Below are 27018 nucleotides of genomic sequence, written 5' to 3' on the forward strand. Positions count from 1 at the left end.
TATCTATAATAATTTATATATCATATATTTATATAATAATTGCTTCGATCTTAATATATTTTTCGTCCATTTATCAGAATTTTAGGAATTTATAAAGATGAGGTTGAGAACTGAGAACTAGACCTCGAGATCTCTATTAAACTACCTGATCTCAGCAAGGTTCATTTTACCCTTTTTTGTAGTGGTTCTAACTAGTGATTGCTCAAAGGGCATCCATTGAAAATTATTTTGAACAAAAATTGTTGAAGTTATCTGCTAAAAGAAGAGGTAAAATCGTCTACTCCCCTTCTTCAGAATTGTTCAGCTAGATTAATACTAAACGTGAAACATCTTGGATGCTATACCTTCTGTAATCCAGTTGAATTGGCTGGAACAGAAATTATTCAACCCAAGAGCTAAGTGGTAGTCAATATTTGAAGGTTTTCATTCGGAATCTATGATAAGTTTGCATGTGTCCTCAAAACACAATAACATAAATATTTAAACACCAACAGCCATCTGGGCACATACTTTACACAAGCGTTCAACACTTCATTTCCCATGTATAACCTTAAAATTAAAAGTTCCTATTTACATAGAGTATTTATATACCAAACCTCTCACACTCTTTTTTGCGTACACCTACAACACACCACATGATTCTTCTCTTTCGTTTGTTTTTCGTTGCATGTTCATTTTGCAGTTATATTGGCGATATAAATCGGTCCGCACAAGTTGACGAAAATTCTAATTATTTTAAACCAAATGCCAACAAGGATGCCAATGAAATACTTGTTTGGGGTTTGGGCACTACACAGCCTACCATTCCTCAACAACAACAACATCAACAACAAAGGTATCGACCGGTAACACAGCAACAACCACCTACACAACAACATCGACCGCCGTCACTCGTACAGCAACAAAAATTGCAATTACAACAGCAACAACAGCTAGTACAACTAAAACTGAAAACACAACAAAAACAACAACAAACTCATAATCTTCAGAAACCACACGCCACTAGTCACAGTTTTAATCCATTTTTGAATGGTGAAAATAATTTGAAACAAAGGTGAAACGCTTTATTTCAAATTAAGGTAGAAAAAATGAGAGCGAAATTAAAACTTAATAAGTTTAGAATTTTTCCCTAATTAACAATTCATTTAAACGAATATTTAAAATTATTCAATTCTTGACTGGTTCCGATACTACTTAATCAGAATGTTAATCATCTACAGTTCAACTAAAATGGCTGAATGTATATTATTTTACCTCTTTGATCCTTTCCTCTTATTTCACTTTTTTCTTTTTTAACACGAATTTCTTCAAAATTTTACCATATCTGATTTTTATTTAAATGAAATCTCGATAGATTTAATACTACGTTTGGCCACCAAAGTAGTTCTCGCTAATCCTACGATGCTTCGTCGGGAAAAAATATCTCATTCTCTCCCTTTCTTAATGTCTTTTGATAGACTTATTTAGTTTACTAAAAATCAAATTATCTACTTCTGATTTTCCAAGATTAAAAACTTATTTCAATATCATAATCAGTTGAAATAATATCGAAGTTAATTTCCAAACTATTTATTAACATTAGACTCAAAGCATATCCTAAATTTAAACACCTCTTCAACCAGTGGCATGTATAAAACTGTAAAAACGAAAAAAAAACTGAAACTAACACACTAATCTGACCAAACATAATAAATACCTGCATTTGAATTTGTTTCTAAACCGAAATTTACCAAATTGCCTGCCCTGCTTCACAGCATCCCTCCTAAATATATCCACTGACCAAATAATACTGAAAATCCTTCACTATCTCAAGAGCAACATAATAAACTTTCCCATCAAAATGTATTTAAACTTTTCCCCTACTTCAACATAGCCTCTTTATTCATTCACGGACATTTTCCTCTGTGGCCTTTTCTGAAAATGAATTAAATTTGCAAATCATTACATCGTTTTTAATTTATTACTTTTTTATTTACGACAGCTTATTTGCCACGAAATTAAAAACTCCAGCACAAGCACAATCCGCGCCAAATCCAGTTTATGTGCAACCACCACAGCCGCCTTCGCATCCGCAGCAGCCATCGGCCGCGGCATTAACCGCAGCCGCAAATATCGTTGCTCAATACGATCCGGCACGCAATAGTCTCGCACAACAACAAAAAAAACAGGACCAACTTAAACAGCAACAGTTACAGCAATTACTAAAACAACAGCAGCAACAATTGTCTGTAAGTAAACCAAGAGGCGAATAAAGTAAAAATATCAGGATCATAACTGGTCCTCTCTAGTTACGCAGAGTTCATAGATACAATCACAGTGTTCTTATCAATCATATACATTTTTCTTAACTTATTATTGTCGCTGTGATGTAAGGGTTAAAGGTACGCAGTGCAATTATGAAGGACCTATGTTAGATCTCTGTTCCAAATACAAAAATAGTTCCTTTTCTAATAAAAAAAAGTCATAAGGATATTTCTGTTGTTTGGCTAAAGGTCTTTTCACTCATCATCAACAACCTTGCGAAGCATATACACAATTTGGCTAGACACTCCATGCAATTTTTATATTCTTGCAAAATGTTGCTACAGAGTATAATAGTTTTGTTCACCTAACAGTTGTTTGTAACACCTAAAACTAATCGAGAAAGATATGTATAAATGATCAGGGTGACAAGACGAGTCTCTGTCCGTCCCTCTGTCTGTACAAGCTATAACTTGAGTAAAAAATTGAGATATCGGCACGAAACTTGGTATATGTGTTCCTTGTTTAAATCGGGGGAACGATCTCGTTGATTGGCGCTCACAAAACGCCATTAATCGAAAACGTATAAAGTGCTATAACTAAGCCACAAATTAAGATACGAAGTTAAAATTTGTTTCAACGAATTTTACTAAGGGTTTTAAAATCGTCAAAAATAGTGGTGGTCCCGCCCTCTAATAGATTTAATGTATATATCTCCTAAACCTTTCAAGCTATATCAATAGGCGTGGCACCGCCCACATTCAGGTGAAAACTCGTATATCAAGACTAGCTCAACCGATTTCAATCAAATTCGGTACGTAACATTATTCTGATATTTTTATTTTACAGTATAAAAATTGGTAAAATTGGACTAAACCCACGCCTACTTTCATATAACACAATTTTAAATTCCATCTGATTCTTTCACTTTCCAGAACACAAATCAAGCACCAATAAATATAACGGGATAAAACTTTGCACGAATAGTGCCTATGTAAAATGACACTTGATGACCAAAAATCATCAAAATCGGGCTACAACTAGTTATTCAATTCGGCAAATTCTTTCGTGATAATAGTATGCCTGTATGCCAAAAATGGGTGGATTCGAATTAATAATTCCCTTAATCCCTATATACCTAATAGAAAAATGAACTTCCGGTTGGATGTATACCGCAAATATCGGTATATGTGAGCTCTCTTAATGAAATTGAAATAGCATGTTATTCTAATACTAATGTATCCTTGTGCTTAAAGTATATAAAATTTTGCCCTAGACGCCTTATAAAATATATTAGTGACAGTATGTGAGGTAACTCAAGGAGAATAGCCTACTACACCTATCCCCCATATACTCAATAAAAGATTTTCAAACTTCCGGTTGGCCTTATACTTGTATTGTATATGTTTGTAATATGTAAGATATCTTATCAAAATTAACTGAACATATAATACTGAATATACTATGTTTTAATTGCTGAAAATGTCTGACAATATATTACACATAATGATTTTCGTTATTCTAACAAGCCGGCTTTGGTCCTTTCAAGTTGCAAGAGTATGAAATGTTACACCCGAACTTGGAGGGCACAATAGACCATAGGTCGCGGTGCATACCTCTAATCTAATCTAATCTACACCCGAACTTAACCCTTTCTTACTTTTTTGAATATAATCCTGTTTCCTACCTATTTATAGAAACTAAATACTATACTTGTGTAGTATATCTATCCACCAAATTGTTACTGTTTCATAATATAATATTAGAAAAGGCCCATCTAGGCTAGACAAAAATGGCTTCTATATTACAAGTTTTCAGTTAAACAAAAAATAAATTGGTAAATTTCTCTATGCCGTTACGTTTACTTGCATGCGAGCGAACAGCATATTTAGCCCCAACGCAATCAGCATAAGCTTCCAGGCAGACAAGTTTAGATTTATGAATGGTATACCTAAATTTTCTTCCCTCCACCAAGGCAAATGAAGACTTGAAATATTCGAAGTATTTGCCGCACAAAAATCGAAATACCTAGACTTTAGGAACAAAAGGTTTTTCGCATTAATATATGGTTACTGCGACAGTTCATTTGTGTGGTGAACAATTCGCTTCGAAGATCTCAGATTAATGGATACAAATTGTCTATATACATTTTTATACATACATCGGTAAGATCAGACAACTACACATACATATATCTGGCATATAACGGATAAGTTAAATTATAGACAGTGTTTTTTTTATAATTTAAAGTATTGGACCCTAGAGTTAAGCTTTCCAAAGTATGTCCGTAATAGTTTAAAACTAACTTAGAATTTTCTCTTATTTACTTACATTTTATAATATACGCTAAAAAAAGGTAAATAAAACAAGTAAGGAAGGGCTAAGTTCGGATGTAACCGAACATTTTATACTCTCGCAAAGTCAAATAGTATACTCGTTTGAGATTTCTTTGTGGAATGACTGATATTTTCGGTAGAAGGTCAACTATAGGCACTGGGGTCCACATATTTAGTACTTAGGGGCTTAAACAGTTTTGGTTCGACTTAGACAATTTTTGGCCACAAGGTGGCATACTTTAATCGTATTATTCACGCAAAGTTTTATCCCGATACAGTCATTGTTGCCTGATTTTCGCATTATGACATAGAAACATGAAAAGAACGTTATGCACCGAATTTGGTTGAAATCGGTTAAGTAGATCTCAAGATATGGGTTTTCACCTAAAAGTGGGCTGTGCCACGCCCACTGTTTAATTTGAACGCGGTTCCTATAAAGTCATCTCATACCATCCCAGAAATAAAATTAAATGTCTCTGGCGTGTTTAGTGCTTCATTTATCGCGCTTTTAGTAGTTTTTAACAGTACCGTTATATGGGGAGTGGGCGGAGTTGCCACCCGATTTCAACTATTTTCACACCGTCAATAGAAGTGCTAAAAACATTTGCTTCCAGTGAATTTTGTTATTATAGCATTAGCAGTTTAGGAGATATGCACAATAAACCTATTAGAGGCGGGACCACGCCCACTTAAAAAAAAAATTTAACTGCAGATGCCGCTCCGTAATGTGATCCTGTGTACCAAATAACAGTCATGTATCTTATTGCGGAGCATAGTTATGGCAATTTATTTGTTTTTGATTAATGGCGTTTTGTGGGCGTGGCAGTGGTCCGATTACGCCCATCTACAATACCAACCGTCTCATGGTACCAAGAAACATGTCTTCCAAGTTTCATAAAGATATCTCAATTTTTACTCAAGTTAGAGTTTGCACGGACGGACGGACGGACGGACGGACGGACAGACGGACGGACGGACAGACGGACGGACGGACAGACAGTCACCCGCATTTCAACTCGTCTCTTCAATCTGATCATTTATATATATATAACCCTTTATCTAACTCGATTAGTTTTAAGTGATACAAACAACCGTTAGGTGAACAAAACTATTATACTCTGTAGCAACAGGTTGCGAGAGTATAAAAATGCTTTCGCATTTCGTCAAGTACAAGTAAAACGATTTAGAATGTTAACTTCCTTTAAAAATTACGGAACGGGAAACACGCTTTCAAAAGTCGACCATAAAAACTTAGAAATCAGCGTGAAAATTCATTAAAAGAGATTACTTAACGACAATAGAAAATTAAAATGTTTACCGACACCTCATTGGTAGCAATGTGCCCAAAGGTAAAAAATCGCATTTGCATTTAACGCAAAGTTGACCTTATTCAATTCCTTTTCTTAGAGCTGTTTTAACTGGATACTGTTTAACATCAGGTTTAACAATATATGCAGTATTGTGGAGTGGAAATTGGATTGATTATAATAGGTCTAGCAGTCAACTTTGAAGATCTGCCTTACTGACACGTTTTGTTGTAACTCATCCTAAAAATCCATTTGTATAAGAAAGATTATATTTTATGAAAAATCAGATCCTTTGTACTTCTCATCTTGAACAGGGCAAGTTAAGTCTGCCACGAAGTTTGTAATACCCGGAAGGAAACGTCGAAGACCCGTGACGAGCCGAGTCGATTTAGCCATGTCCGTCTGTCTGTCCATCTATCTGTATATACGAACAGATCTCAGAGTTTGGGGTATCGAAATTTTTCACACGTCCTTTTCTCCCCAAGAAGCTGCTCATTTGTCGGAAACGTTGATATCGGACCACTATTTATCTGCAACATAAACAGACTGATCAAAATCAAGTTTTTGTATGGAAACTTTTTTATTTGTGAAGGGTGCTACCGAACTTAACGTTTTTTGTTGTTTCTAACTAGGTTGACTCTCTAATAACGGGTGTTTTTTGGACGTGGGCAGTCTGTCTTTTTGACCGCTGTTACTTGATTTATACTCAGTTTGGTTTACCATTTCTTAGTGAACAGACTTACTCCGAAATAACGTTTGCACATCGTGCAAATTTTTTACCAAAATAATGGTTCGATTTGCGCAACGCATCGCGCGATGTTTCCAACATTCGGTCTACATAATCGCCCAGCAGAGTCGGTAATTCAAGCAACCGGTTTCGCACTACATTGACTCTAGTAAATAATGTTCATCCTCAGCGACACCATACAGTGCGCACCGAAGACGCTATTATTGCTGCTGTAGAGCTGAGTATCCGAATAGGTCTATCCGTCATCGCGAGCAACAATTGGAGCTGTGCGCATCCACTTTATGAAAAGTTTAGCGGAAGGATCTTGGTTTGTGTGCTTACAAAATCCAACTCCACCATCAAGGCTGTCGCAGGTTCGGTGAATGGGTCCAAAACGAGGATGCCCAATAACCAAAATTTCCGGATTTGGAATGATGATAATCCGCAAGCCATTGTTCAGACGTCGTTATATCCTTACTGTTTGATGTGCTCTATTGGCAGAGGGGTTCATTGGTCCATATTTCTCCCAAAATGATGCCGGCCATAATGTTACAGTTAATGGCGATTGCTATATAGCATTGATTAAGGCCTTTTTCGTGCCTTAATTAGAGGATATTGATGTAGTCAACCTTTGGTATCAACAAGACGGTCCTACATGCCATATATACATCTAACGAAACAATCAATTTATTGAAAGAAAGCGCATTATATCGCGTCGCGGGCCTGTGGCGTGGCCTTCGATATGGTGCGATTTAACACCGATGGACTAATTTTTGCGAGGTTATGAGAAGTCGCTTGTCTAGGCAAATAAGCCCGAGATGATTGACTCATTGGATGATCATATTCGGCGCGTAATTACTGACATACGGAGCCTATTGATGCAAAAAGCGTCACTTGTTTAATTTTATAATTTAATTGTCTTAATTAATTTCGAAAACCCCTGTTTGTTTGACCATTTTCCAAAATAGTACATCAGGTACCTGTATAGTTTACCGAAATTTCACTCAATCTTTACTCAAAATAGTTCTCACATTTTCAGCCGATGTTTCAAAACAGCGATTAAGATCTCAGCGGCATGAATTTTTTTAAATTTTCCGATTAATTGTTTTGTACATAAACATATAAAACTAAATTAAACTTGCAATATACAAGAGGGTATACCGAACTAGTTTTTCAAAACAATAAAAGATCGAATTTGTACAATTTTACTCTCCCCTAAATAACCCTCAAAACCAATTTTGTATCAAAATAAATATTCCCTCAAGCTTATCCTCTTCGTCATGAACAAATAAACAAAGGTTGAATGAACTTTGCCCTAATTGTATCGAAAAAACAACAACAATAGATCAATAATTTCGTGGAACAAATAGTTTTGAAGCAAACAATACCCACAATGCAAGAAAAATAACGAAAGAAAAAATAAGGGAAGTCCTAGAGCAAACTGCTATTTATGTGACTAAAAGAAAATCAAGATTAATGAGCTCGGAAATTATATACATATGTATGTTTGTATGCATGTAGTTGCAGTCAGAGCAGAAAGTTGTATGGTTTCCTTGAAAATACAAAAATAATTTATATTTTGCAATTTGGCGGTGGCACTTGGAAGGTTCTTTGCAAAAGTTGGAGCAGAACAGTGCCAGCCCTCCTTTTTATATAACTTTACATACACTTTGTCTATAAAACTATAGTGTCAGAGTTTCATTGCTTTAAAGTACTTAATATAATTATGCCCTAAAATGTAGTATATAAAAGTTATTTTTTAACAAAATAAAATGAGATATAAGCCTGTACGCAGACTTTTTCTGGCGAGTGTATATCCTGAACAGGATATATTAAATTTGCCACAATGATTGTAATACCCAAAAAAAAAAATGTCGGAGAGCCAATAACATATATATGTCAAACTAGTTCCTCAGTTTTTGAAATATCGATCAGAAAATTTGCACACGTCGTTTTCTCCCGAAGAAGCTGGTCATTTGTCGGAACTGATATCGGATAACTTTAGCATATAGCTGACATGCAAACAGTCAGCCTCCAGTTATTGTCGAGTTTTCTGCCGTAAGGTTGAGTTTTCTTCTTTCTTCAATCAAAGTGTTTATCAACCCGGAAAGATTTTTCGCGAATGGCTTGACGCCATGAAATTGCGTCGATTCTGGCAGACCACCTTGTATTAGAAAGACAGTGAAGTGAGTTGTATATTTTGGATTTCAGAATTTCCCAACGTTGTGTGCTACTACAATACTAAAAATACCAAAGAAATGTTATCTCTCGAAGACAGCATTCCACCGAATCGACTCCAACCAAATTCGCACCACAAGGAGAAAGAACTGCACACTTACTTTTACGTTGGATGTGATTTTGCGCTCATTCATATTTACCGCTCATATTACTACCATTATCGTAGCCCTATCCACGGCAATCTTCAAATGTTTTACAAATTAAAGCGGCAATAGCTTTACGAGAAGACATTCCTTCATAAATATTCGAATTAATCACATATCAAAACTATTTTTAACGATTCACTTCGTTTTTTGGAAAATACGGATCTTTTCGAGAACTCCGGACCTGGTAGGAGTCCCCACCGATCTTCCCCCCTGTCGTTGAACTTGCCTACAATAAATACAATAGATATGTATATTGATCTCACTTTACTCAATACAAGAACATACAATTAGAAAATGTTGCACGAAGCGGAATTTTAAAGCTAGGCTGTCAACATCTACGTTATTTTCTATTCATTAAAAATAAACAACATGATTTTCTTTCGCTGTTTACACAACATTACTCACATAGTGTGTCCATTTCACCTGCCAATTGTCTGCCTTTTCAACCAGGTAGGTTTTTTAGTGCAACATTTATGAAAGTGTGAAAGTATATACTTACATACACACTGTCCCATGAGTGGTCACTTTAAATTGCACTTGACACAGTTCCAGCAATTCATAGTGGCATTCCCATCGTCAGCTCGTTCGCCAAATTGTGCTGCCCTCGCCCTCCGTCACTCTTCCACGCTACCACCTCACTCCGAGCTATTGACACTTTCATTACTTTAAATGCTTTTTCCATGTTATGCATCTAGATTTGTTGTTTACATTTCAATGGTCTGTCTGTTGCCCGTCTGTTTGCTATATTTCTGTCCGCTGTTTCCATTTCAAAGTATTTTCCCCAATTTGTAAGTTTAGCACTTCAACACCGCGCACTTTGAAATATTCTAGCGTGTAAATAGAGTATATACTTGTATTCATATATGATAAATATTATATGTGCATATCTATTTATGCACCAAAATTTGCATACACTTGGTTTATTCACCATGGTCGACTGGTTGCTTGTTACTGGCTGTAATTTCCGTACCGTTTTCATATTTTGTTTACTGTGCAATCAGCTAACGGGACTATTTGCATTTCACTTACATAAATAAAGCTTTAGATCGCATCATAAATCTGGGCCTAAATATGTGAACATTTGAATGAATGATGTTAAATATTAGTATTTAAGCGACAAGTAAGCACATATGTACGTATATGTATATATCTAAAAAAAAAGTAAGTTAATGAAGAGCTTAAATATTTAATTTTTTAATTTTTTTTTTTTTTTATTAAAGTTTTTATATTTAAACACACTAAAAGTCATATCAATAAATATATAAAGGTATATGTATGTACATATGTTCTATGTACATACGTTTATAAAATTTGTTGGCCCATTTCTTTGCTTATTTTCAAACACGATAAATTCATACCCGAAATGAAACTTCATAAGAGCTTTTTTATTTTTTCTCGACCGCTTTCATTTAAATTCAGACATTACATATCTGTACCAATAAACACTAAATAAATGACAAAAGAATTTAGATTTGATACCGAAACTACTGATACTTCTGATTATAATGATGAGTTTGCATAAACTTTACGAATTTTTACCTTAAGTTTTTATATTAAATATTGCCACAACATGTTGCACCAGTCAGGGATCGACTTCTGTAATTCGACTTATTTTAGCCATTACATGAACTAACTTATTTTCACCAACCAAACTATCTTTATTATTATTCTCGGCTTTGAACAATGTTGTTCTAGTACAAAATTGAAAGGTGGAAACGGAACTTTTTTCGCTATTGAAACTCAGCAAGCCAAGGAGAGCAGCAATGACTTTTCGAAGAACAATTAAAATTTGAGTATTAAACTTTGGGCACATGAGCAAAGAAGATGGATGTCCTTTGGCTTTTCTTTACTATGACAAATTGATTATTAATAAACCTAGTCAGAGAAATTGGGTAACAAGTTGCTTCGCAGCTTAATCTTAAGCTTAGTTTTCAAGGAAAATCCAATTTAGGTAATATCGCAAATTATATTGGAGAACCGAATAACCAGAGCTTAATAGCTACTACTTGAGCTTCAATGGATAAAATAATATAATATGGGATTTGAATCAAAGTCTCCCTAGTTTATTTTTTATGATCCATGGAAAATGTTTGGGATATCACATTTATATTCACATTAAACTCAAGCTAAAGAAGTGCTCAGTCTCGTTGGTATCCAAGCGCTTCTTAACTTGCGAGTACTTCGATTCTTCCGATTGCGGCAAACTACTAGCGGAATAAGAGAAGGCAAACATTAATCTTTAATGTTCATTCGCAAATATAGTAGAATTTTGCGAAAAAGTAGAAATCCAACAACGACAACCGTTAATGACCAGAAGCCATTTTAGGAAAGGTGTCTGGTTTAATGGGCTTTTCACCAGCGTCAATGGGCGTGCCTTACATTAACTTGTCCCGCTCTATTTAGGAGGTGTACGCCATTTTTCATATTAATCACTTGAGCTGTGGGTATAATAAACAATTTAAAAATTGCACAAATGCCTTCATTAGCCGCAGTCATAAATAAGGTTATATGTACGTATGTATAGGAACTTACTTATCTTAAACACAATTAATGACTTTTAGTAAGCAAAAAAATACTCATACATACAGTATTTGTAGTAGCAAGATAATGGTCAAATTAGAGCATGATTAAAAGATAAATAGCACGTGTTTTAGTAATTTGATACATATACACACATATGTACATACACATGGAAATACGAGGTGTGTTCAAAAAATTACGGAAATTTTTACATTTCGTTGGTTTTTAGAGTTCAACTGTAAATTTTTTATACCCTGAACGAGGTATATTAAGCTTCCCACGATGGTTGTAACATCCAAAAGGAAACATCTGAGGTTCTATGAAATATAATATATACCTAAATGGTCAGCGTGTCAAGCTGAGTCCATTTAGACTGTCCGTCTGTTTGTATATACGTAAACTAGTCCTTCAGTTTTTGAGATATCGATCAGAAATTTTGCACACGTCCTTGTCTCCCCAAGAAGCTGTTGGAACCCCCGATATCGGACCGCTATAGCATATATAGCTACCATACAAACAGAACGATCGGAATCAAGTAATTGTATGGAAAGCTTTTCCATTTGACGAAATATCCTAACAAAATTCGGCATGAGGTATTAACTAAAGCAATAATGCAATTTCAGAAGAATTTTTTCAGATCGGATACCTAAAGCATATAGCTGCCATTCAGACTGAACGGTCGGAATCAAGTGCTACTGGAAAACTTTTTCATTCATTCATTTTCACGTTCATTGCTTACTTTGCCTGTAGCAGCCGCTAAGGTTAGACGTGTTTCTATTAGCTTGGCGATTTGCTTTTTTCGGTCTTGTTGAGGAAACGATTGAGCCTTAGTTTCAACGTCATATCCGTAAACCCATGTTTCGTCACGTAATACGTTTCAGTAATTCTGCATTTGACTTCATTTAGTGTTTCCTGAGCATTCCATTTTACAAACGAACGATAAAATAAGCAACGAATACAGCTGAAAATTATGTCGTACTCTATGGGCATAATAAAACAAGTAAGAAAGACTAAGTTCGGGTGTAACCGAACATTTAATACTCTCGCCATTTAAAGAGAACAATGGTGAGAAAATACCTTCAGGTGTTGCCAAACTTTATATTAAAAGATAATGATTGTAATTAATTATTCGACGAATTCGTGAATGAACTATGTATATTGTACCATCAAATTTGGTATTTTATTAAAGTATGTTATAGGTCATAGACATATTTTGTTTTATTATTATAGTTTACGTCGAATCAGCTAAACTACATTAAAATCATCTTCAAATGAGATATACAAGTATCCAACATAAACGTTACGGAATAGGCTAAATTTAATATAATGAGTTGATGTGCAAAACGTCAATCAGAAGAGCGTAATTGATGTTATTTGGGGTATGAGATTAAGACCAAGTCTAGATCAACTCCATTCATGTTCAGCGCTAAACCATTAACATAATAAGGTTTGTTAGAATAAGGGAATTTATTATGTACAGGGTGGCTCACGAATCGTGCTACAAAAACGAACCGTAATAATTTTTTTATTTATTTTTATCAATGCACTACATTTATGTTTCTTTATTGTATAGCAAATTTTATATTATTTTATATACTTGTAATTAATCATCTTTAAAAATTATTAACCGTTAATGACCTCCATGTTCAGCCACGCTTATGCGACACCTAATTTAGAAATTATTCATTACGGCCTGAAAGGTTAAAGTCGGGATTGCCCAAATTATCGATTAATTGGACTGCTTCAATTCAGTCAGATTTGTGGGTTTTGTTTTGTACACCTCTTGATTGACATGACGCCTTAAAAAACAGTCTGGTGCAGTCAGATCAGGTGACCTTGGGGGCTAGCAGAAAGTTGAGTTTCTTGATATTAATTAAAAGAGAAACGACTTCGGCGCAGTTCTGAGTAAAAAATTTTATTCAACATCTTTAAATAACAGAGCCCATTGACAGTTACCGAAGAAGTATGGTATTTGATTCACTCCATATACGCCAATTTTGCTTGTTTCCATTTCTGTTTAGATTAAAATGGTCCTCATCAGACATAAACAGGCAATTTATCAAGTTATTTTCTTGTTCGGCCATTTCAATTCATTTTTGGCAAAATGTCAGGCGAATAGGCAGTCAGACGGTTTAACCGGCTTGTTATTTGATTTTTTTACTGAAACAGGTTTAAGTCATCATGAATTATCCGTTGTAATGACCGCAACCTGGAGTTGCGAGTCGAAACTCTTGAAGCTGCCTGAATTGACGACGCAACATCCGCGATTGTTTCTTGAACACGGACATACGGAACTCGATGGTGCGGCCTTTCAGATTCGGCAAACATGTTTACCAACCTCATAATGGTTTATCTATTCGGGGGAGTGCCGCCAAAATCCCGTCTGAATTCCTTTTGTACGAAAACGATGAACTGCAAAGCATGGTACCGCTGCACTATCCAAACCCTCTTTTCGGTATTCCAAGCATTCATTTTTAAAAAATTTAAATAATAACCTGCCAAATAAGGAAAAAGTAAGTCGATTACTCACACAGGAAAAAGGTTATTACGGATTGTTTCTGTAGCACGATTCCTGAGCCGCCCTGTATGTATGTTGTATGATATAATTTAAGCATTAAACCTTAAGTACTTATATCCAATATTATAAGTTCGGTTAATTTTGCTATCTTACATATTGACCGATATATACGGTGTAAGATCAACCGGAAGTTTGAAAATCTATAATTAAGTATTATATATGGCAGATAGGTGAAGTATTGATCCGATTTTATCTATTTTTTTCATTACTACACATTATTAACAGAAAAAGGTGCTCTTTGAATTCATTAAGATACCTCACATGCCATCAACAATATATATGTAAAGTCAACCGGATGTTTGAAAATGCTGATATTAGTTATATGGGGGCTATGGCAAGTTTCCAATCTGATTTATCGTCGTAACCCAATATATTAATTTGGGCTTCTTTTGTATACAGGAAAGTGAAGGAATGAGATGTAATTTAAAGTTGTATTATATGGAAGTAGACGTGGTTGTGATTTTGTCCATTTTCGCACAGTAAAATATGAATATCAAAATAATCATATGTACCAAATTTGGTGGAAATTAGTAAAGTAGTTCCTGTCCTTGTCCAATTTTCATATAGCTCCTATAAAGCCTTTCTATACAATCTAAGTTGCGAAATGTAATGCTGGAAGCGCATTTATTCAGTGCGTTTCGCACTTTAAGTTTTCAACATAACCATTATATGAGGATTTCACAGGGTATGAAAAAGCGATAAAAGGACTTCTTCTCAGCAAGTTTGGCTGAGTTAGCTTTCCCAGTTTGGGAGAGATGTGCATTAAACCATTTACGGGACGAGGCCACGTCCAATTTTTAAAATGTGTAACCCACAGGTGGCGCTTGCTTCGGTGATCTCCTGTACAAAATAACAACTTTGTATCTTAATTTAGCGCTTAGTTATGGCATTCTATAGTATAGTATATAGTATTATTTTCGTTTAATAGCGTTTTGCGTCCGCCAAGGAACACGTGTACGAAGCTTCATTAAGATATTTTAGTTTTTACTCAAGTTATCGCATGCACGGACAGACAGTCACTCGGAACTTCAACTCGTCTCGTCTTCCTGATCGTTATACTTATATACCTATATCTTAAACAACGGTTAGGTTAAGTTAACGATGAACAAAACTTTTATATTTTCTGTTGCAACACGTTGCGGGAGTATAAAAAAATATTTGACAATTGGATTTATTTTTTGAACACACCTCGTTTATATGCAATTGTGTGCATGGGAATGTATTTGGCTTCGCAAATGAGCCCTTGAGTGGCGTTTTAAATGTTTTCCGTCGCCGTGTCTGCGTTCAGTGGCCTGCGCATGCGTGTCAACAGCCACGAAGAAAGGAGCAACAACAATTGCTTGCAACAATTACAGTGCGATGTGTAATTATCCATTGCCAACCAGCAGTTTGCAGCAGACACTCTTCTTGCAACATTTTATCACTGCTGTTGGTTGTCTTTTTGCTTTTGTTGCTTGTACTTGTGTTTATCACAACTCATTCCAGCGCACTCGGTGTCACTGAGGATGACAGCAATTTCCAACTGCACTTGGGGCTTAACGCATGCGTATATGAACGGGTTTTATCTAGCCTGCCTTAATATTGCATGTGCTTTTCTTGTCACTCGGCATTAGCGCTGCGCCAAACGCAACAACAATATCAGCAATTGCCATGGTCGAGCGTCAAGCACTTAGCGAAAGTGTGTCACAGTGTGAAGGCAAACATGCCGGCTGCCGGTTTCAAAGCGACGCTTACCGTATAGCGGTGCACAATGCTCAGTGCCGATGTCAGTAGCTGCTGGGGTAACAGCAAATAACCGTTGCAAGCAGCCATGCTGCACCGCACGTCACGCGTGTGCCACTCAGCTGTGCAGAAGCGCGTCGTCATTTGTATTCGCATTAAAACTCGGCACCGCATCCGCTTGTTTTTCGGCACCTTCATCGTCATCGCCTCAGAAATCACTCTCTTTATTACATTATACTTATACATATGTGAGTATATAAATAATTTTAGTGATTTATATGGCTTAATTCATTATCTGTCGCAGCTGTCTCCAGAAGTGAATGACTTCGTCTTCGTTTTGTCTATTCTACTTGTATGTGGGACTATCTTCAATTTTTATACCATCGTATCATGTTAACTAAGTATGTACATTTGTGTATCGGTTTTTTGTAAATCCTTAACTTATCAAGGATGATTAATTATGATTCAGCTTGTTTAATCGTCCTTCGAACCGGCGATAGCTTCGGTTAAATATAAATGTCTCCAATATGATTGACTATTATTTCTCAATGATGCATAGAAGTACATGAATGCCTAATTTTCTTAATCAAAGTATACTTGCTTCAAAAGCGGTGTCGGTTGCCACTTCGTTTACAACACATATACATATTATATTAGCCGATATATACGGTATAAAGCAAACCGAAAGTTTAAAATACTTATAACGGGTATTTAGGGGCTAGGCGTAGTATTGACCCGATTTTATTCCTTCCACGACATACTCTAACCACAAAAATATGTTCTATGAGTTTCATTACGAAACCTCGCAGATCGCTAAAGCCAACCGGAAGGTTTTAAACTTAAAATGGGTATATGGGGGCTAGGTATAGTATTCAGTAGCCATTTTTGATAGTAATGGCCCGATTTTACCCATTTTTAACATAGTGGCATTATTATAAACATATTTTCTCCGAATTTCAATACTAGACAATTAGACGCGAGATGGAGTGCCTAAAAGGCACTATTTTTGCAAATATTTTTTCCAATACCATCATTGGCTCTCGATTTATGAACTATAAAATAAAAAAATTAAGTTTGAATTTAAAGTTGTTACATATAGGAAGTATTATAAGAATGTCACGCAATAAATTTGGTATTAAAAATTAGTTTAGTAGTTCCTGAGGTATAGGGTTTCACCTATAGGTCGACGCTGCCGCGCCCACTGTTCAATTTCGGTAACCACTCCCTTCTTACTATATAGGATATGAAACATCAAGCTACTATCGCATTTATTTAATGAGATATTGCGCTTTTTGTAGTTAACCATACATGAGTGTTACATGGGAAATGGGCGGAGTTATCACCCGATTTTTTACCATTTTCACTGTGTGAAGAAGTGTTGTAAAGATCTGTCCTAAGCGAGCTTGCCTTTTATAGCTTTAATGGTTTGTGTGATAAGTATATACTCGTACATTAAGCCTATTAGGGGGCGGGGTCATTCCTAATTTTTACAAAGTTTCAAACCACAGACGCATCTCTCTACTAGGATTTGCTACACTAAATTGCAGTTTAGTATCTTAATTTGCGGCTTAGTTATGGCATTTTATAGATTTTAGAATAACTGCTATTTGTGGGTATGACAATAATCCAACACAGCCCATAAGCAATACCAACCTCTCTTGGGTTCCAAGGAACATATGTAACATATGTACCTAGTTTCATCACGATATATCTATTTTCACTCAAGTTACAGATTGCAAAGAACAGACAGGCAACCACAATTCTCTCATTCTAATTTCGCTTTTTGTCTTTTCCTTTCCTTTTAGCCCAAATTGGCCGCACAACTAAAGGAAGCATTACGAATCCAGGCAGAACAGCGTATAATATCGCAACAACAACAAATACTTGACAAACAGCCATTTGTACAGGATGGACAGGTATTTTCATTTGTCAACCAATAAAATGTTAAAGTAAATTTTCAATAAAATTGTATTATACTTATTCCAGCCAATCATGCCAAAAAATTATGATCCTTTCTACAGTCCGATTCTATTAAAAATTGATAAAATCGTTGAGCAACTCGGAGTTACAGATGATCTCTGCAAGGAGCGTCTTATATGCAGCATGTATAAGGATCCAACGCGGTACAGTCCGCATAGTAATTTCGTGTCTGCGGAACTGAGTCGGTAAGTAAATAAAATGATGACATTGGAATGAAATTAACACCCAAACACTTTCATAATCCATTTAACTTTTACCTTCTGACTTTTCATGACGTCAATAATCGTTGGTTGGATAGGTGCGGTATTGCTTCAATATAAATGTGTATGTAGATTATTATTACTGATCAATGGTACCTACTTAGTTCACATTTGGTTCCAATATTGTTACTAATAACTGTGGTACACTGCTTGTACAGAAATTCACTTTTCATTTTGGCACGGTAACAGTACCGAGCAGCAACAACGGAAAGGTAGATAGAGCTCACGATATGTAGAAGTATACAACATATACTCTGAAAACCCAAGTGCTATCCAAGCCTATGCCAATTCGTTACTCTCACCTATTAAACGAGCAACTCAGTGCCTCACCTTTAGGTAATATAAGTAGGTGTATGCCATATATGGTAAATGTGTATCGGCTGCACTAAAAGAGTTGTACATGCGAATAATAAAATCCATCGAAGCTTAAAGCTGTCGGAAAAATTAGAGCAAGTTTGTCACCTTTTGTCATCATTTGTCAAAATGAGCGAATCGCAAAACGGCACTTAAGCGAATGTACTAGATAAATGTACATATACGTACATATCTCGCTCATTCATGTAAACATTTTAATGAAAATAATAAGTAAATACATTTACTCGTAAACGCCTGGAGACATATCTGATATATTTGCTCCAATAATTTCCAATTCAAAGCAAAAATAGTGACGGAAATGTAAAAATATATTTTATGTCATGTGCAGGACAATAATAGGTTATTTATATTTTTTTGCTGTCAAACTGTCCGTTCGAACAGAGTAAAGTGTAATACTTCCATGGGAAACTAAATTTTAGTTACAAATATACTTTAGGACGACTTACTACTAAAAACCAATATTTTGGTTGTACCCATCCCAAACAGTAAATAATCATTATAACTCATGGAGAAAAATCTGCTTTTTTGGCCATTGACATTTAGCACTGATTCGTAAGTCATCGGAAGCAATGAAGTGTTGAATATATAAATAAACTTCTATCAGGTTATAAAGTGCATAGTATTTCCATGAGAAGGTGCCGCTAGACCTAACTTAGGACAAAGTAAGGACACATTTTACAGCTGTCGGACACTTGGTTCATGAGACATGGTATTTTGGTGTCTTCAAAGGAATTTATAAACAAGATCCGTGTCCAATACATGTAGCCTACACTTAAAAAATAATAAAGCGGCGTTTTGAACAAATCGTTCATCGATATTTGAATATGTGAAAGCTTTGTGCACGTCGTGTCTCAAAGCAATGAAATTCATGGTAAAATTGCTTTAAATTTCTTCCGCATCCCTCATATTCTCTCGACCTGCCACAATCACATTTTCATATCCTCAGTTCTCAAGAGCTGGATGGTAAAATATTTATCAACGATGATGATATAATCGACGAAGGCGAGGTATTTGAAAGCAAATATGGCTTTTGCCTTAAACAATGGAATCGAAAAATTTGTAGAACGCTTAATTGCGCTCGATCTATACTTTGATAAGTATAATCGTAGTAGATCCAAGTATTCAAAATACTTCATATTAAAACAAGAAAAAACACTATCTTTGATTGTACCAAAGCTATAATACCTTTCACAAATACAAAGGTTCCTTACAAGATATTGATTCCGATCTAATTTCGTGAAGATACCTCCCCATCCAAACAGTTTATTCCGATCGTTCAGTTAATATGGCAGCTATATGATATCGGATGACTGATCTATACAATTTCTTCGGAGATTGCATTATTGTCTTAAATAATAATCCATGCCAAATTTCGTGAAGGCATCTCATTAAATGAAAGAGTTTTCCATACAATCACTTGATTCCGATCGTTCATTTTGTATGATGGCTATATGCTATAGTGGTCCGATATCGGCCGTTCCGACAAATGAGCAATTTCATATCGATAGCTTCAAATCTGAGGGACTAGTTTGTATACATATATATATACAGACAGACAGACAGACGGGCATGGCTAAATCAATCAGGATATCATGCTGAACATTTATGTATACATTTTATAGGGTCTCCGACATTTCCTTCCGGGTGTTACAAACTTCGTTCAGGGTATAAAAAGCACGCATTTTTATTGTGCCTGAAATCATTATTTATGTGAAGACAATGAAATAATCTCCTTACATGTTGAGAAAAATATGTAACTACATTCTCTTTGTACTGCCAGACTTCATCTAAATTTTATGGAGAGAGTTCCCCAGCTACTTAAAAATCTACACATGCTCTTTGTGAAGCACGTACGAGCTTAAGAACATCTGTCGCTTTATTAGAGCTCAAAAGCCTAAAAGCACCAAGTATACTAACTTTCGAGCCATACATACTTATGTAAGTAAGTGACTCAATTATTCAGCTCACGTGCGAAGCCACTGCGTCAAAGAGTAAACAAAGAATTTACCTACACGTGGTTGGCAAGTGACGGAGAAGTAAAACTTAAATTGAACGGTTTTACTATGAACATTTTTGAGTTTTTTAAGTTACCTTTTCTCATTCTTTGCTTCATTACGTATCATAACCCAATCTATCATTCATGGTTGGAATCAGATTTTTTTTATAGCTTTATTACGATTTTAACTCATAATATGTATCAAAATTAGTCAAATATTCCGATCATTAGCCATATCAAAACAGCATCAATACCGCGACATTTTGGCCGACTATTTAAGCAGTGGTAAAACTAGGTAACATTACAAGCACATATAAATTAGTTTAAAGGATTTTTAATAATTTTATTAAAAGTCCTTTATTGAGTTTCCGTTTTATTTTTTAAACTATTATTAATAACAAAAGTATTATGAAGACTATTTCCAACAAAATTTATAAAATATCTAATCAAAGTTAAAAATCCAAAATTCCATCCCATCATTAATCAGTATTGTCTATCATTTATATGTCTTTACACGCACTCATCAACAACAACTATACAAAATGCTGACAATTGAATTTACGCAGCGACACAAGTGAATTGCAACCCGTGTCGAACTCGAACGGTGCCGTTGTGCGCTTTTACCGTTTCATACAAGCCGCTCGTGATGGACAGGATCAAAGAGACTGCCTACGCCTGTATCCACAGTGCAACATTAATACGGAATGAGCTACGTCTGGCGGCGACGCGAAAATGCGAATGACACAAAATCGATACGTGCGAGTACTAAAGTGAAAGCTACAAAGCGCAGCGTTTTAGGCGCAAAAATGCCAAAACAATAAATTTGACTAGCAGCTAAACGCAGCTAGCTTCGTAGGCACAACCAATAAGTCACCAGCAAAAACAAATTGTACAGCAATTTACCCACGTTGTCGAGCAGTTGATAGATTTTCAATTTAATGCTCCTTTGTTTTCTACTTTCGCCTTTGCTTTTTTGTAAATAGGATTAGTACATAAGTCGATTTATTTATTTGATCGTTTAATTATTTTGTATGTAACTAGTAATCAAGTAATATTTTAAGAACTAACCGTTATTTGCTTTGATGTTATTCGATATTTATTTATTAAAAAAATATATATTTTTCCTAATTTCTTTAGTGAAACTAGTTTTAATATCGCTGCAATTATGCACCAATGACTATTTATAATGATTAAAATTTAAAAAAGCTGTTTTGCTATGTGTTTCAATGACGTCACTTGTTACCATTAGAGTTTACATTGATTATAAGCTCCGTAGTATACTTGTATGTAGTATAACTTTTAAGGAGAGCTTATTTTTAAAACTTTTAAATTAATGTTTCTGAAGTGGTTTAGATTTCCACAGTAAGTCAGTTATCGTCATACGTATAGAGAAAATGTAGTCAATTGTGAATTATGAAAAATTTGTTAATCTTGCAAGTGATTGCAAGGTAAATGAATATACATATGTTATAACTGTTGTTAACATTAATTTTAATTAAGCATGTTAAGATATCATCATAAATACACACAGTAAATTGTATATGTATTTAAATATACATATTTCAGTCGATGAATTATTTATTTTCCATTTGTTAGTTTATAAAGACATGTATTTTATTTTATTTAGCTATAATATTTATCTAAAGTCCTAAATTACAAATATGTAAGTATGTAATTATTCAAATAAAATTAAAAGCTTCAGACAAATATTTATTTTAATTCATGGAGTATTTCTTTTGATAATACCAATTTGGCTAGATTTTGAAATTATAGGGGGGTTCCACTGTAAACCACCAATTTTTATTATAATATATTCCGTTAGTTAAAAAAACAAACTTGCTTAGCTCTTTCCAGGAAATCAGGTATCTTCGTCACTAATCGATAGGTACCTATAAGGTCTAGTGACAAAACAAACCTATTTTATAGCGACCTTCGCCTAATAGATTAAAATCATCGATTTTCGACACAGTGTGCATACATAATTTCGCTAGCCAACCTAATAAAACGAAAGCCACAAAACCAAGAAGAAAGAGGTCTTTTTATACCCTAAACAGTTCCTACCGAGACGTATGAATCAATTTTCGATTATTAGAGTTACAATATGATATTCTTCGTAATACATATAGTGGATGGTACCACGCCCAGTATTCAAAGCACTTTCTATATAACCCTACTAGATAGACTTAACGTTTATGACGTTATCGCATACGATTTAACTTAAAAACGATTGAATTCTCCCAATATAGGTATTTACTCTAAGCGCTCGGAACCGACCGAACATTATGTACTCTCACAAGTTGCTTAAAACACTTTCAAGTGTTGCAAAACTGTATATTACACAAGTAAGGAAGAGCTAAGTTCGGTGTAACCGAACATTTCGTACTTTTGCAACTTGCCAGGATCAACGACGGGGAAATAGCTTCAGGTGTATGCCAAACTTTATTTTAAAAATGTTTTCTGCATTTATTTACTGCTATATGCGGTATAAAGTCAGGCGAAAGTTCTTTCTATAATTTATATGGGGATAAGAAAATTATTGATCCTATTCAACCCACAGACATTCTATTATAAGAAAAGAATTCTCTCCGAATTTCTATAACATATCTCACAAATTAACCGATATTTTCGGTAAAAAAGCGCAATAGGAACCGGGATCCACATATTCAGTATCTGGTTCCTTGAATAGTTTTGGTCTGACTTGAACAATTTTTGATCATTAGGTGACACACCTTAAAGGTACCATTAGTGCAGAATTTTTCCGGATACATTGATTGGTGCTTGATTTGTATACTGGAAAGTGATAGAATCAGTTAGAATTTAAAATTGTGTTACATAGGAAGTAGGCGTGGTTTTTTTTTTATTTCGCACTATAATGTAGGAATGTCGGGATAATATTACCTATTGAATTTGGTTGAACTCGGTGGAGCAGCGGTGCCCCGCGAATTTACCGATTTTCACAGGGTGAGTAATGATGCCAAAAAGATTTACCCTGAGCGGATTTGGTTATTATAGCTTGAATGGTTTAGGAGATATGTACATTAAACTTATTAGAGGCGGGCCACTTTTGAACAAATTGGTATTCCATAGATGCCCCTCGTTAACTCAATTCGTTGTACTAAATAACAGTCTTGTAGCTTATTGTGGAACTTAGATTTTTCGTGTTGTGAGCATGGCAATGGTCCGATTCCGCCCATCTGCAATACCAACCTTCTTGGGTGCGAGGGAACCTGTTTACCAAGTTTCTTTAAAATATCTCAATTTTTCCTTAAATTATCGGTCACTAGGAATTCAACTTGTCTCGTTATCCTGATTATTTATATATATATATATATAACTCCATATCAATCTCGATTAGTTTTAGGTGATACAAGCAACAAAACTATTATACGTAACAACATGTTGCAATGGTATAAAATATCAACATTCATTATTCGACGAAAACCTGAATACTCACCAGACGCCAATCCAATAGAGAATGTTTGGGCCTAAATGAAAGCCAAAATATCAAGAAAACGCTTAGCGCCAACAAAAGATTTCATTCGGCTACTGTAAGATATGGGGAAATTAGTTACAAGTTGCCACCAAAGATTGCTGGCTTTAATAGACAACGCGGGAGATTGGAAATCGTTAATTTTTGAACTATGGTCGTAGACTCACTTAGTTTTATTACTACAATATATAATTAACCAATTTCATTCATATGCAGCGCTAAACCACATCATTTTTATTTTAATAAATTTATTTAAATATAACACATATTGTCAAATCTAAACGGTTGGGTAGAAGTCCGAGCTCACTATAGCGGGTATATTGTGGATAGGGGAAGTTTTGAACTGATTGTCTTAACGTTAACATAACTGAAATATACACGAAACATGATTCCATTTCGTTAATTTTGTAAAGTTGATTCACAGACTGAACGACATATTCGGAGTCTTCCAAAATATCGATATGGTAGCTGGGTAATTTGTCGACCGATTCCACACGTTTTCTGCATTAAGCCTTAGTATATCCCAAAGCTAGGTACATGGAAGCTAGTAGAAGTATTCACTCGATTTTATATGTTTTAGGCACAAGAGCACACTGTTATTAGAAAAACACGCTCTTAGAATTTATTTAAAATAAAACCCAGATATTGACCGATATATATAAGGGATGTATTGAACCGATGATATTTTTGGCATCACCATTCCTAAAATAAGATGCTGTCTGACATTCAAAAAGGTGCCTCACAGATTAACAGATATTTTCGATAAATAGTCAAACATAGGCACTGAAGTGCAAATATTCGCTATCTGGGATCTTAAACCTATTTCGCCTTTTTTGATGTGAAATACCTTAAATACATTTTGTATGCAAAGTTTTATTTCGATAACTCTATTGGCTCTTGATTTAGATGATGTCTCTGACGCATTTACTTAGTGAAATATCACACTTTTAACTATAACCTTCATATAGGGAGTGGGTGTCGTTATAATCCGATTTCAAAATTTTTTACAATACATGAAGCAGCGATAGAAAGATTTCTTTTCAGCATGTTCAACCAAATTTTACTGGTTATATATTATATGCTCATGAAACCTATTGAAGTGCGGGGCTACGCACAGTTTTTAAAATGTGAACCCGAAATGCCCATTTATACTGGGATGACTAACAGATGACAGATGATGAACTGATCAGTTATATACATATACAAGGTAAAATTCAAAAGTTCCAGGACTTTTTAAACTACGCGGCATCTAGCGGCGCCATCTGTCTGAAATTGTTATCCCTCAATTGTGTATTCTTCTGTGTTGTCAAATAAAATTTATATAACAGCTGACTTGTATAACAGCTGAGATATCGCGCTACATGTGACATTACATTTGTAGTGTCGGCAGAGAACATATATCATGATATACGTTCTCTGGTGTCGGTCGGAAAATGAGCATCGAACAAAGAGCCAACATTAAGTTTTGTTTTAAACTTGGTAAAACTTTTACGAAAACTCATCAAATGATGAAACAAGTTTATGGCGATGATTGTCTATACCGTAGCCGTATTCACGAGTGGTTTAAACGTTTTCAAGAGGGACGGGTGACTTGGAAACGCGAACGTTCGGGCCGGCCAAAAGATGTTGTGAACGACAAAAACATGGAAATTGTGCCTGAATTCATTAAAAAAGAGCCGAAATCATCGCTTAAATATATGGAATCGGAATTATCAATATCCGCAGCGTCGATTTATCATATTTTGACAGAAAATTTGGGTTTCAGAAAGGTTTGTGCTCGATTTGTCCCGCACACTTTGAAACAACACGAAAAAGACCTCAAAGTTCGACACTCACGACAGATTTTTTGACCAAAAATCGCATTCATATCATCAACCATTCACCCTATTCGTCTGATATGGCACCCTGCGATTTTTATTTGTTCGGAAAACTACATTTGGCCATGAAAGGAAACCGCTATGCTGACGTTGATGCCATCCTCAACGCTATACCGACAAATGACCTAAAAAAGTCATTCGATAACCTTCTTGAACGTGCAAAACGTTGCATTCAGGTGGAAGGAGACTATTTTGAAGGTGACCAATAAATTTTTCAAAAAAAAAAACAAATAATATTCGTTTTTTAATAAAAGTCCTGAAACTTTTAAATTGCACCTTGTACAATAGAGCTTCATATCTATCTCCATTAGTTTTAGGTGATACGAAAGTTACCTTTTATATTTCAGGATTAAAGAACAAGAACAATATTAATCCTCGAAAATCGCTTTATTGTTTTTCAAATTTTTCTTCAGTAATATATTTCTATGCACTTTTGATTAAGGTATCTCCAAAACTGTGTGAACTCATCAACCGCCTCTTCAGGTGTCTAAAAACGTTGACCGCTTAGATAATTTTTTACATACGTGAATAAAAAGAAGTCATTCGGTATCAATCCAGGACTATACGGTGGATGACACATGAAATCGATGTTTTGAGAAAAATGATGTTGTTTCAGTCGATGTGTGAGAGTTTGCATTGTCCTGCTAAAGAGTGATCCGTCTTCGGCGGTTGGTTTTCCTGATTTCTTGAAAGACAACTCGCAAACAAGTAGTTTTGTACCACTCAGAATTTACTGTTCTGCGTTGTTCTAGTGATATGTCTATGGTATGTTTTTGCAAAAAAAACAAACAACTTTTGTTAAATTCGGCTTATCTGGGAACACCCATACAGTCTGATACTGTTTACTTTCGGGCTCAGACTCGTAAATCCACGACTTGTCACGATGTCAAAGGCATGTTTCGAAGAACCGCTATTGTATTTTTTTAACATTTCTCACGACCAATTGATACGATCCTGTTTTTGAGCTATAGACAAATTGTGTGGGATCCAACAGGAACAAATTTTTTTACAGTCATGCAATATTGAATGGTTGCTAATCCCACTAATGCCTATAGTAGTTGCAATATCACAGTAGGTCGCATGAAGATCTTGCAATATCAGTTTGCACACAGCATCAGTCTTGAAGTGATTTACGACCTCGATTGAATTCCCCATACCATCGATAAACACTGGTCCCAGATGAAGCTTCATTGCCAAATATTGAATTAATTTTATCGATGCGCTG

General features: G+C 35.2%; 1 protein-coding gene across 5 annotated transcripts in view; it reads left to right on the top strand.

Moving 5' to 3' along the window:
* The window catches only part of Osi17 (DUF1676 domain-containing protein Osi17), a 74171-nt gene extending 52132 nt beyond the window's left edge, over window positions 1-22039 (top strand). For 3 of the 5 annotated variants that reach the window (XM_070105450.1, XM_070105451.1, XM_070105452.1), the window contains exons 6-10: window positions 683-1054; window positions 1982-2228; window positions 17621-17731; window positions 17802-17980; window positions 20993-22037. In XM_070105450.1, the coding sequence (XP_069961551.1) occupies window positions 683-1054; window positions 1982-2228; window positions 17621-17731; window positions 17802-17980; window positions 20993-21134 (1051 nt within the window). In that variant the 3' untranslated portion in view covers window positions 21135-22037. Of the gene's footprint in view, window positions 1-682; window positions 1055-1981; window positions 2229-17620; window positions 17732-17801; window positions 17981-20992 lie in introns of all 5 variants that reach the window. The other 2 variants (XM_070105453.1, XM_070105454.1) reach the window with 2 other exon arrangements.
* Window positions 22040-27018: the final 4979 nt, after the last annotated feature.

The sequence above is a fragment of the Bactrocera oleae genome, chromosome 2 (assembly GCF_042242935.1).
Source record: "Bactrocera oleae isolate idBacOlea1 chromosome 2, idBacOlea1, whole genome shotgun sequence".
Classification (NCBI taxonomy): Eukaryota; Metazoa; Arthropoda; class Insecta; order Diptera; family Tephritidae; genus Bactrocera; species Bactrocera oleae.